This window comes from Hydractinia symbiolongicarpus, chromosome 5 (genome assembly GCF_029227915.1).
Source record: "Hydractinia symbiolongicarpus strain clone_291-10 chromosome 5, HSymV2.1, whole genome shotgun sequence".
Lineage (NCBI taxonomy): Eukaryota > Metazoa > Cnidaria > Hydrozoa > Anthoathecata > Hydractiniidae > Hydractinia > Hydractinia symbiolongicarpus.
In genome coordinates, this window is record NC_079879.1 from 9,942,256 (window position 1) to 9,955,326 (window position 13,071).

Below are 13,071 nucleotides of genomic sequence, written 5' to 3' on the forward strand. Positions count from 1 at the left end.
TGTTTGCTATTTGTACAACAGTTAGTACATTTACGTGTGCATTGAAGCTATATACACTTGGATGGTGTTGCGCCTCTCAACTGTATTCACGAATTCGTTGTTAGCACACCATCTTTTTTCTCGTTAGTTGATTGGCTAGTTTTAGTTGGTTGACGAAAGCACAACAGTCGCCTAAATTCTCTTCTGAATATCTTTCCGAATATTGAATATATAACACAGTTCAATGAAGAGCACAGAATCAAACCAATCTTCGATAAAATAAAATTAGCATTAACAAACTTCCAGACGCTGCTTTATTTAAGGTCAGCACCATATCGTAACACAAAGAAGCATTTGGATACACATTGCCAAAACAGTAATGTGATGAATGTGAAAGTGACAACGAGCAATGATACGGTCATTTGTCGTTCATATTTGCTGGCTTCTTGTATGACAACTACAACAAAAAAATCCGTAGAAGTAAACAACACGGACAGAGGAATTATTATATAATTACAATTTTACATTCTTGCCTTTACAATATTTATTAGCAACCAAGTGAGATATGGTAGTAAATATTGCAAAGGAGGGTCATTCTTTGGAAGAGGTTCTACGATCATGGTAAGATTGCTTTCCTCATTTTTAATTCTTTACATGAGTACTGTTTCCATGTAACAAGCGCCTTGGGATGGGCGTGAACATTCAAAATCATACGCTTTCTTGTGTCACTGTTGTTTTGACAAAAAGAAATGATGACAACACCCAACTGTCTGATACAGAAAGAAAAATCAGGTATATTGCGCAGCATTTTCGAATGCACTCTTTACTCTTTGCAATTCTACACCAAACAAGTATGCATATGGTGTTTCCAAGCAAACCAAGCACACATAAGGTCCCACTAATAGGAACTAAACATATCCATTCAAGATCCTACAAAAAAAAGTTGTACACTGCACAGTAAAAATACTAATAAGCATATTTCAGTTGCACAGAAGAACTTTAAAAAAAGCTTAAAAAGGGTCCATACATATCTAAGATCTTTTGTCTTTTTTTTCTGTTTTGTGATTTTATAACAGCTATACAATGTATATTTTTATTCCATTAACATAAATTTAAAATATACTTAATTGGAAACCAATAAAAATGAAATTTCCTTGAAAAATTTAATACTCTCATCCAATAATTTCAGTGTACTTCTATTGTATGTTTTGAGGGAAGCCAGCAATTTATAGGAAAGTAGGACCCAGTGCTTCGACTAAGAAATTTATATAGTGGGTTATCTGGATCATAGAAAGCATTACGCTTTTGTGAAAATCAATTCTATCTATAAGAATTTATTTTTGGTACTTTTATGTCCCAAGCAAAAATAAGGCTGTCTACAAGACATAACAGTGCAAAACAATCTTTATTTTTATATTCCCGGCTTTTCTTTGTTAATATGAACTCTGAAAAAAAATCACCGTTTAGTTATTAAAAAATTAGTACTGGCTATCATGCATTTTTAACTGATATTAATAAAATTGTACTTTCACATGTAGGATATAAAAATGTTCTCTTTTAAATATAGGATATGAATCCAGATGCAATTTTCTAGGTTGGTCAAGTGTAAATCCTGAAAACTTTTTTGTAGTTTTGGCTTAAAATAGGAACGCCCTTCATGAACTTTTCAAAATAGAAACTGAAAGCTATTAAGAAGACTACTGAACCTTCATAACTTCTAATTTAAAATTCCTTTCAGTGGGAGGAGATTTCTCCAACATGGTTTTTATTACAGTTGAAAAGCGTTGAGATAGAATTATGTTAAAACTCAGTTTTTTTCACCGATTGGATTTATTTTTTATTTACGACTCTTTCTTTAACAAAGAGATTTTTAATTTTTTTTAAATCGTATATGCCGTTTACCTCGTACGTTATTATCTGTTCGACATCAGAAAGTCAACTCAATCTACAGATAAGAGGAAATAAGCATAATATTGGTATTTAAAGGGTTTCAAAACAACGATTCTTCTAAGTCTATTATGACTTTGGAAAATAAACCAAGAGAGAGAGAAAAAATCGGTAAAAATCGGCCGGCCGGGAAAGGTCGCTTTGCGAAAAATTTGTCATATTTTACTCTTTTCTTTTTAACGTTTAACTAACTTTAAGTACTAAGAACTGAACAATTTAGGTAGGGCTTTTTTCGGGGTTTGAAACTCCGAAAAGAGGAAGGGTAAAGTAAGAGCAGAAACTTTCGTGGGCACAAATTCATGATATTCTCCCCAGTTGTAAGGTCCTTTGTTCTCTTTCTTTCATTTGATCAACATTTCCTGATTTCTAGAATTCTTCCAGCGTTTACTAATGCTGCAGCTATTTTCTTTCTTTTTATTTGATGCTAATGTTGAGGCGTTTACCACTGTATGGAATTGGTCAAATGACGACAGCTGTCCTTTTGATGCTTTTAAAAAAGTAACCATAATGTATCATATATGTTTTTGCTAACACGACATCCAAGAGTATACTACCACTGATTTAATTCTTAATAGTTATACCGAACGTATCTTAATACGCAAATTAATAAATGGTACTCAGATTAGGCAAAGATTCAGCTGGATTGTGGTTGACGATATTCCAGTCATCTAAAGTTGACCAGTCAATTCAGCTAATAAAATCACTTGATCACATTTAAAAAAAGTAAGTCATCGATAGTGGCTGGGAGACTGACTGGTGTCTTTGATGGTATTCTGTTTGTGTAAGGGAAAATGCCACGAATTAATTCGTTTCACGAAATAGATTCAATGCTAGTTAAGTGACTTTGTATAACATTTTTGCCAATTGATTCAATGCTAGTTGTGCAAATTGTATAACCTGCCCACGAAGGTTTCCGTTCTTAGCGTAAACATAATTATTTTTTCCTCACTACTTTTCTTCTTTTTGACAATTCTGATATTTAAGACTTTATTTTCATATGTTCTAAACAGACCACTGACCATCGACCAGGTCAATAAGATTTTCATTTACCTAATTTTTCATATATGTATAAAAATAAAACTTAAAGTAATATTCATTCCAATAGAAAAGGAAAGAAAAAGAACTGGATAATAATTGATCCAACAAATTTCCCACCAATAAGATTATTTTTATTTATATATATATTTTTATTTTATATATTCAGAGTATTTTAGAAACAATTGTTTACACTAAGGATTGAGAAAAAATAGTGCCGTACTGAGAAAATTAAAACATTTTTGAATTCTCTTAAAACAGTTTATTCAATTACCCCTCAGCCTCAAAACAATACGCTAATTGACATCTCAGCAAGGCCGAAAGACCTTCTTCTCATAGCTGCTTTATGTTTTGGTTTGAACCTTATTGATTATGCAAAAAAAATGCTTATAACGTTTACTAGAAGAAATTGGTGCACTAACCAAACTTTCAAACTGGAAAAATCAAAAAAGTTTGCAGCCTGTAGCTAGCGAAACAGCTCCACATCAACTACAATTTAGTATTCTTTTACATGAAACAACGGCTTTTTGTTTAGGGAAATCCAGGGTAAACATATACAGAGAACCGTGGGTTTAACAAACCTTTGATATGGAAATTTGGGGCAAGGAAAGGATAAAAGTACTGTTGCTAATGCGGTTGCTAGGGAGAAATTTTAATTCAGAACTAATGGTACTGATTTTAAGTCCTAGAAAAGGCAGATTTCCTGACTTTTTTTTATAAAAAATGAACTAGACTACCGTTTTCTACATAGTTCAAAGTACCTAAAACTTATATTTCTGAAAATACCTTAAACGGTGTGAAAATTCTACTTAAAAAATTTGAAGGAATAGATATTTTGACTTTATCAGAAACGCACATCAACACTAACACGTATATAACTCTAATTCAGTTTTATATTCTATTCCGATGTCTACTTTTATTCATCGTAACAGGAAAAATGGCAGTTGTGGTGATGTCAGGTTATATATTTCTGACCGCGTAATTAGAAAAGAGGAGATGACTTAAAACATCAAAGTTTAGAATGCATTTGGATTGAAATTTTAATAAAAAATGCGAAAAGATTTTGAAACGTTTCTCAACAACATGCTTTTAATTGTTACATCAGAGAATAAGGAAGTTAATCTCTTGGGTAATTGAATGGCTGGAGTCAACTTTTCAGCAAGGCAACAAGAATAACTGAAACATTCCGAACATTGATTGATTGCATTTTAATAAAACGTAACGATTGTTCTTATGAACATGATGTATTCCAACTTTGAGAAGCGACCATGATCATGGTATGATTTATACGGAAAGTTAAGAAAGATAAACGACCGTCCAGAACAGTGAAGAGTAGAAATTATGCTGAATATAACCATCAAAGCATAAAGGTTGATTTACATAGAATGGGACCCGTTGTATGAAATGAGTAGTGCAAATTCTGCTTGCTTATATCTAAAAGATGTTTTTTTACAAACGTTCAACAAACATGCGACATTTATGAAAAAAAGAGTAAAGCCGAATTTCCACTAGTCGTTCCAGAACGCGCTGAGCGAGGCGGCTATTGTTTTTTCAGTCCCAAACCCGCTAAAAGTCGTCGCTACGCGCGTTTTCAAAGCGCTATCCAATTAAACTGCTCCAAGGCCACGTGATATAAACAACTTTTTGCGAGAGCCATCAAAAACATCACCTGTGACTAGATATCTCATTGTGACACAAGGACTTTCATTTGCACTTATGGCTCTTTCATCTTTGTTTCGCTTTTCGTAATTAAGGGAGCAACCCAAGATAAAAGAGTTAGTTTAGTGGGTGAAGTTTAGTGGGTGAAAAAAAAGTTGACTGTCATACAATTTCATATCTTGAACGAGAAGATTGAATTCTCCTTTTAATTTTCGTTCTTGACACAGCCGTCTTATCTATAACTGTTTTGCATACTTCTTTGTTTTGTTTTGTTTTTTTCTTCATTCAGCAACAACAATAGTTTCAGAAGATTTATTTTGTTAAACAGCAATAATTTTCTACGTTGAACGTTCATGTTTACAATTTTTTGTCGTTTAAAAGTTTACACGCTCTTTTTGTTGCTTTTAACAAGTGGAAATCAAAAAATAACATTCGAAGTGGATTTATAAGCGGCTATTGTTTTAAAACAATAGCCGCCTACGCTCAGCGCGATATAGACCGCCTAGTGGAAAATCGCCTTAAAAGGGGTAACTTTTGTCCTTCTCTTAACACAGACATTCACCAATTTATGAGTGAAACGTATCAAAAATATACATCGAGAAACAGTTGAAAAAATTAAAACGAAACAAAGCAACCGGAGCTAACAACCTTCCTCCTGGACTTCTTAAAGATTGTGCATCAGAATTTGCACAACCACTAGGTTTTATCATCAACATGTCATTACAGCATGCCGACATTCTCTTGGATTGGAAGCTACTTTGATACCCCCTGTCTTTAAATTCGGCTCTGTCAGTGATCCAAATAACCACCGACCCATTTTCAATTCCTGCCAGCTCTAACAAAAATCTCTGAAAAATCGGTTCATCAACAACTAATGAAATATTTGGAGGACAATAAGCTACTTTCACGTTATCAATACGACTACCGTCGTTTAAGAACGACCGGCTTAGCTGTAACCTTATTTTTAGATTACGTCAGAAAAGAAGTCGACAAGGGCAACTTGATGGGTGTAGTTTTCATGGATTTATCAAAGGCATTCGACACTATTGCACATGGTACTTTACTTGAAAAACTAACAACTTATAGTATTAATAACAACGAACTCAAATGGTTTACATCATATTTATTTAATCGTTCGCAGCAAGTTGTTTTAGATAATGTAAAATCAGAAGTCGAACAGGTTCATTGTAGTGTTCCACAAGGGTCTATTTTGGCCCCTTGCTATTCCTAGTTTTCTTTAACAATTTTCCAGAAATCTTATTAGGCTCCCCTATCTTCCAACTCGCAGACGACACGGTGATTTATTTTTCCAGTGATAAGTTTTACGTAATTGAAAATGTTCTGAACAATAAACTAACGAACGTTGCACAGTATCTACATGACAAAGATTTAGTAATTAATTTAAAGAAAGGAAAAACTGAATCAATGTTAATTGGAACAAGGGAAAGTTAAAGTGCGTACCAAATGCTTTAGTTTATAAGTTGGTGGAGATGCACCAAACATTTAGCTATAAATACCTGGGCTCCATTGTGGATTCTAAACCTTCATTAAATGAAAATTTTAGTAGTGTGTATAAAAAAGCGTCGGATAGACTTCGGTTGTTGTCTGCCTTAAAACTACAGTTGGAAACAAATACAGCAATTTACAACACCATGGTCGTACCTGTTATAACCTTCAGCATTATCACTTTGAATTTAAACTTAGTTAAAAGAACTCATTTCAATTAATAATCGAGCAAGGTGCATCCAAATAACCAAGATCTTAGTGGAATCCATATCAAGATATTGAGAAACAGCTGCTGCATTGTACGTAAATGCATTGACGGGTGAAACTTGTTATGACTTTATCAACTACTTCGAAAAGGTGAATCATACAAAAAGTACGAGAAGCAATCGATGCATGTTAAAACTTCCACGAGTTAAACCAGAGCTTGTAAGGAACAGTTTTTATTTTGTAGGAGCAAGTATTTACAAAAAACTACTATTACGTAAAACTCACAGTTTTTCATGTGTGAGATTTAAAAAATTATTGAAAACTCACTGTTTTTTAATCTGTTATTTTAAAATCATCTTGTATGTCTCGATATTATTTTTATTTTTACATATACGATTTAATATTTTAACATTATATTTTAACATTATAGCCACAAGACACATTTGTAAAGCAGATTGTAAATATCCTGTATAAATATTGATAATAAATAAATATACAAAATTAAAGAATATAAGTTTAAAAGGTTTAAAGTTTATTTTATTAGAAAGTTTGAGTTACAACAAGGTAAGTAATTATATTAAACAAATAATGGTATGTAATATATGTAGGAAACTTTTCTGTCATTTTCAGTTATATTTTGACGCCCAATATGATATTTAAAATGATTTAAGATGTTTTTGTCCTTAGTGATCATAAACTTTTAACCGCAATTTTTGACTTACGTGTAAGTCACTAAAGTCGAAAACCAACCGTTTCATAGCCCCTCTAAATATTAAAATATATATAATATATACAATGCAATATACGAGTTTTAAAATATTGCTTTTTCTTAAAAATAATTGCTAACAAAATTTTCTGTGTTATCTGAAAGAAGCTATCTGTACACTTTAACATAAAAAAGAAGAAACTTGTTGTTATTTTTTCACCTAATTATTCTTGGTTTGTTCTGACTTTTTAGCATTTCAAAGTCTCATTGTATCTCTAAAAAAACACTAGCTTTAAATCTTTTCAGCAAGTCAGCAGCCCTTCCACTTCCACTATAGATGACTCTCTACGTTTTGTTTCCGTTTTTGGATTTTAGTAAATTTCCCACATGATTACATTCTTATACTCTCTATCTTATATTCTCTAATGACACGTTTACCTCTTTGTCTTTATAGGGGCAATAAATATTCGAAATACACTTTTACTGACAAAAAGAAATATTTATGGAATCTGTTTTAACTGGAGTCGTTATATTCCCTAACACATACCAGCTTACTTCAAATTTTCGGAGCAAATTTGTTAACGTATATGGCTAAAAAAGTATGTAAACATCATCCTTAGATTCTGAAAACGCGAAATAAAAATGGATAAAGAAAGCAGTTAACATCTTATGCTCTATTTTGAATAACCTACAATATTTTATACAAAATATTATGCTAAAATTATTAAAATTCGACCGTCAGTAGAATAATTTTCATTTTAAAATAACCTACTAAACGGGTGGAGCAATATTTTAAATTTGTTTTTTATTTTATTTTTTACCGTCAGTAAGATGAAATGGACGGACACGTTCATAATAACCACAGCAGCATTAAGTTTTTTGCTTCACTTGTTTGGTGTAAAATGGATGATGACACAACGCGCGACTGCTTTGCAACAGAAATACTTCTTAATCAATTTATCGGTTGCGGAGATGGCTAAATGTCTTGCATCGTTAATAAGGATAACATTGCAAGAGAACACGACAGTGTATAAAAACATCAAAGCAGGAGCTTCCATCCATTACATCCTTGTTACAAACACTGCGTTACTTTTTCCTTTCTTTACAGTGATGTTTCTTTTAACTCAAGATCGATTCTTTGCAATTTATTTACATATGAGATATCCAAGCACATGGTTTTACAGAAACAAAAACAAACTTGTATTAATTGGTTGGTTTTTATGTGGTTTACATATTTTTTTAGTCACATCGATTACAGAAATATGGCCTGAATATTTAAAACATGCAAGTAAACTTCTAGTAAAACTATTTCCATCGTTTACGATTTTGTTGATTGTACAATTTCTTATTGTATATGGCTACATCATTATTTCGGTATATGTGATGAAAAAGAGATATAGGAGAAAAAGAAGTGCTAAATTAATACAGCCATTTATTATTGTAATCAGTTATATCATACTCAAAGGAATTCCAGATGTTGCTTCGCTGTTTTACAACGAATATGTTCCACAAAGATGGAGAGATTATTATGATGTTGGCACTCGTCTAAACATACTCACTGATGCTTTAATATACCTTTACATGCATTTTGTTTTTCGAAATCATGTCCGAAGCTCTGTAATAATTATGCTAGCTTCGTTTGGGGGTAAAACACATGTTTGTTCGCCAAGGAGAGGGCCGATTAAAACAAAAAATGATGTCTTAGGACCTTCCTCCCAACAGACGTCTATATCTTTCAACAATTCCTGCTGTATATCCAACAGTGTAGATGAAGTCAACTTATAAACGTGTGAGATGCAAATGAAAACTTTTATCGAAGGGTTCGAACCAGTGACGTTTAGATTGGCGTGTAATTGCTTAGACTAAGTTATCAGTGCTACAGTAAGGTAAGCGTGAATTGGCAAGCAATTGTCCTTTCCCGCCATACTGTATCGAGTACAAAACAACAACGACTAGTTTTTAAATCAACAAAGTCATGGTCAATTACTGTGCCGTGTGTTTCGACATTTTGTCTTGTTTAGCATATTTATATTCATATCAGAAGCTTATAATAACATTGTTATATATACCAATATCAAAACTTTCACACGAATCACGCCAAAACAGAACTATAATTTTTAATAGATACATACTCGCAAACCTAATATTCAGAAACAATCAACAGTCCAGGATCCATTCTTTTTTGTTTGTTTTTATTGTAATTATCATTCGATTTTTCAAGAGTTACGTTATATTATAACAAATCCTAAAAATTCAATAATATTTACATCTTTTTATATAAACTCGTAAAGCTAAACCCTGCACAAGTAGAAAAAATGATGTAATTTCTGCCACAGAAAAATGTCAGCCTGCCTGCCTGCTTGCGAGCCAAAACTATAGCTGTGAACAGCGGCTCGCTTTAAAACGAAAGTTGTTGTGCCTGAATTTGTAATAATTGCCCGAATTTGTAATACCTGCCCGAATTTGCAATAAACTTTTCCTTAATTTGTAATATCTGTCTCAATTTGTAATAACACCTGTCTTAATATGTAATACCTGCCCAATTTGTTATAACTCAAAGCTGCCCCAATTTGTAACGACACTTGCACCAATTTGTAATAATTTCTTTTCTCGAGAAAAGAACTTATTTGGAAAATCTATTGTCAACCGGGCCTTTCATTTATTGTTAAGAAACCCTTGGTACAGGACCAGTTGGAAAATAAACATTCAAATTTTTCGTGTAACTTAGTGGTTTATTCTTTTCATATTTACCGCGTCTGATATTAATAGAAAGAAATAGAATCGTAATTCATAAAAACCAGGTTGCATCGTCATGTTCGATGTGTTAGTGAATGGATGAGATTGGCGTAAACAACAACATTAACAACGAAGTTACTTTTATTCTTTTTTATCTTTGTATCTTTAACATTATCGAAAAATTAGTTATACACACCCGCTTAGTGACGAAGAATACTTGCACGTGGTAGATTTAACACGCCTGTAAAATATAGATCGATCAAGGATTGTAAGAAGCGCTGTTGTGAAATTTAAATATCACACTGGGACATTATCCGAGGTACAAGGTATTCCTTATGTCACCTTATAGAATGAAGTATTAGGGAAGGGAGTTGATAGCAGAAGAAAAGTGTTCGATGAAAATGCACTGTTTGATTAAGGAGATGATAGCGAAGAGGTGTTTAATGACAATGGATTGGTTGATGAGGGAGATGATAGCGAAAAGGTTCCAAAAATTTATTTGGAGTTGGTTAAAAATTAAATACCACCTTAAATGATGGTCAGAGCGACACATTTAATTGATGCCAGTGGTGGTAGATGCAGTGGCATTTCATTGTATTTAAAACAAATTCTATCAAACGACCATAAGCAGCCACGGAAATGCAGAACAGTTAGATTGATAAGATGGGATCAAGCCGTGCTAGCGTTGCAAGCCTTACCATATGGATGATACCCAATTTTGCTTATCATATGGCTAAAAGAAAATTGATCAAACATTTTTACTTTTGTATATATTTTGCTATTTGTTCATCTTTTTAAAAAGAAACTGTTTTATTTTTTGAAACATTTTTTACGTTATTATACCCTTGACAGTGCGTGTGCTGCGTTAATAAAAAAATTCTTGGCGGATAGTGTTTCCTGTCAATTCGGCTAGCTAAAACGGCGGGAAAGTAATTATAGTATTTTTCATGTCATTGCAAATTGGGGCAGGGCGTTATTGCAAATTGGGGCAGGGCGTTATTACAAATTGGGACAAACGTTATTACAAATTGGAGCAACTCTATTATAAGAAATTGGGTCAGATGTTATTACAAATTGAGGCAGATATTACAAATTGAGGCAAAGTTTATTATAAATTGGGGCAGGTATTACAAATTTTTGCAATTATTACAATTTGGGGCACAACAAAGGTTATAATGGCAAGTTACTCAACGTCTGTCTATCTATTAACTCCCTCAACCCTTCTCAGAATATGTGGTGATATAACTTCAAAACCACTGCAACTTCTTTATGTTCTTTTAAGATCTCGAGTTACTATTGCTAGCGTAATACGTCATTTATGATTTTTAGCTTCTATCGTTTCTTATTTTATATTCCGGCTGAAAATGAAAATATCCAGTTAGCTAGCTAGGTAGCAAGCCACAGAATTCTTTAATGGTTCTGTGATGCTTATGCTTTTTACTCTGACAATGTGAATAGGTACACTTTATTATGAAATAGCCGGGAAACCCGGCGTCGAATCGCCGGGATGAGCCACAAGTAACTGTTGTTGAACGCCCTATGGAGCGCTTAAAAAGAACTGCAAACTATGCGACACAGTCAGGTGGAGCGCTTTAGTACAGATATGCAGTATGTCGTAAATCAAGTGAAGCGCACACACCATTATAGTGTTGCGACTGTAGCATATTTTTCAAAAAATAACTTTCCCGCAACAAAAGCTGAAATAAAAACACAGTTTGCAACCGTTGTGACTCCGTCACAGCAAAAACAATCGGTCAATATTATTTTATTTTGCGGAATAAGTTTTTGTAAAAGTTAAAAAAATAATCGTGACACCGAACTGAGTGCTTAGTACAGTTAAATAGTGTTACACAGGTGTATAGGGATAATACCCTTTTGAAAAAAAACTTTCTTGCAGACTCTATTTAAATGATAACACAAGAAACAGTCCTTCGCTTCTTGCACAGGGCTAAGCGGTTAGTCCAGGTAAACATTGTTGGACATTCGTACAGGCGTGATTCCCAAGAAAGTTTAAAAATTAATTGTCACAGTGGGCTGACACGCATAGGCGTAACAGCCTTTTTCAAAAAACAGGCTATTGTTAACACTGAGCTGACCGCTTAGTACAGTTAAACAGACTTGAACAGTACCCTTCTCCAAAAACACTTTATCACAACTTCGGTTTAAATTACAACACAGGAAACAGCCTGTCGTTACCCCTCCAGCTAAAGCAATTGCTCAGCCATTTTATTTGCAAAATATTTTTTTAAGAAAATAATTAAAGATGTATAGCTACCTAGCTAAACTGCATTTAGCATAAGATTTATTGCTGAGAATATTGCGATATTGATAGCCAAACTGAATTTTTATACTATCACTTTTTAGGTAAATATATGAGATAGCTAAATGGCTATATCCTCGACATAAAAATAAATGTTGGGTTGGAGAAAAACCTCTTATACCAAACAAAAGTAGTAAAAAGTAAGGCTATTAGCTAGTAGCCTTGAAAATATTCGTTCCTAGCCAAAAATCCTAAAACTGGTGCGTTTAAGATCTGCACGTAGCTAAAAAACGTGACAATATATTTATCTTCACATTTTAGAACATAAAAAAAAACAAATATTACAAATATAAAAAGCTTATAGAAGACAAAAAGGTGAAACAGACTTAGAAACAACACTGACCACCATTACTTTTTTAAAACTAAAATGGCCATCATGTTTCTTCGCTGGCATGTCTAGGCCGCGAAAGTCTTGATTGGTTTTTCTAAGAATCAGGCGTTTTGATTGGTATACACGTGCGAGCGGTCAAAACAAAGTCAGTTAAACTGTCAGTAAAACCATCTTATTTGTTTTCTGTGGCTCCTGGGCGGAATCGGCGATTAAGGTCACGGGGGTAAATTATTATTAAAAATGGCGCATTTAAATAATGAATTCATTTTAATCACTTAATTTTGTTTCTTAAATTGGAAGTTTATCAATTAAATTAATTAAATTATGTAAGGAAATAAATTAATTTCTGAAATTCATTTTGATAAATCATAAGATTTCCAATTAAACAACCCCCTGGTTTCTAAAAATTCGCGGAAAGATCAAAAGAATATCCTTTTAAACACGCAAAATACGGCTATTATTATAGAGACTAGTCGTTAGCCCGTGGAAAAATCCACGGGGTCCCCGTCCTTTAAATTTACCTGTCGCAACAAAGTGTACAAAAATATATCGAATTTGGTATTGGTGCGCAATTTTTCGTGTTTCCGTTACAAGACGCGGCTTTCGTGGACACACAGACAAAATAAGGCTATTATTAAAGAGACT

The 13,071-nt window shown here is 33.1% G+C and overlaps 1 protein-coding gene across 1 annotated transcript; it reads left to right on the forward strand.

Moving 5' to 3' along the window:
• Positions 1-5,494: 5,494 nt before the first annotated feature.
• LOC130645947 (uncharacterized) lies at positions 5,495-6,072 on the forward strand. Its single transcript, XM_057452075.1, has 2 exons — positions 5,495-5,823; positions 5,934-6,072. Exons 1-2 carry the CDS (start codon positions 5,495-5,497, stop codon positions 6,070-6,072), a joined length of 468 nt encoding a protein of 155 aa, XP_057308058.1.
• The last annotated feature ends 6,999 nt before the right edge of the window (positions 6,073-13,071 follow it).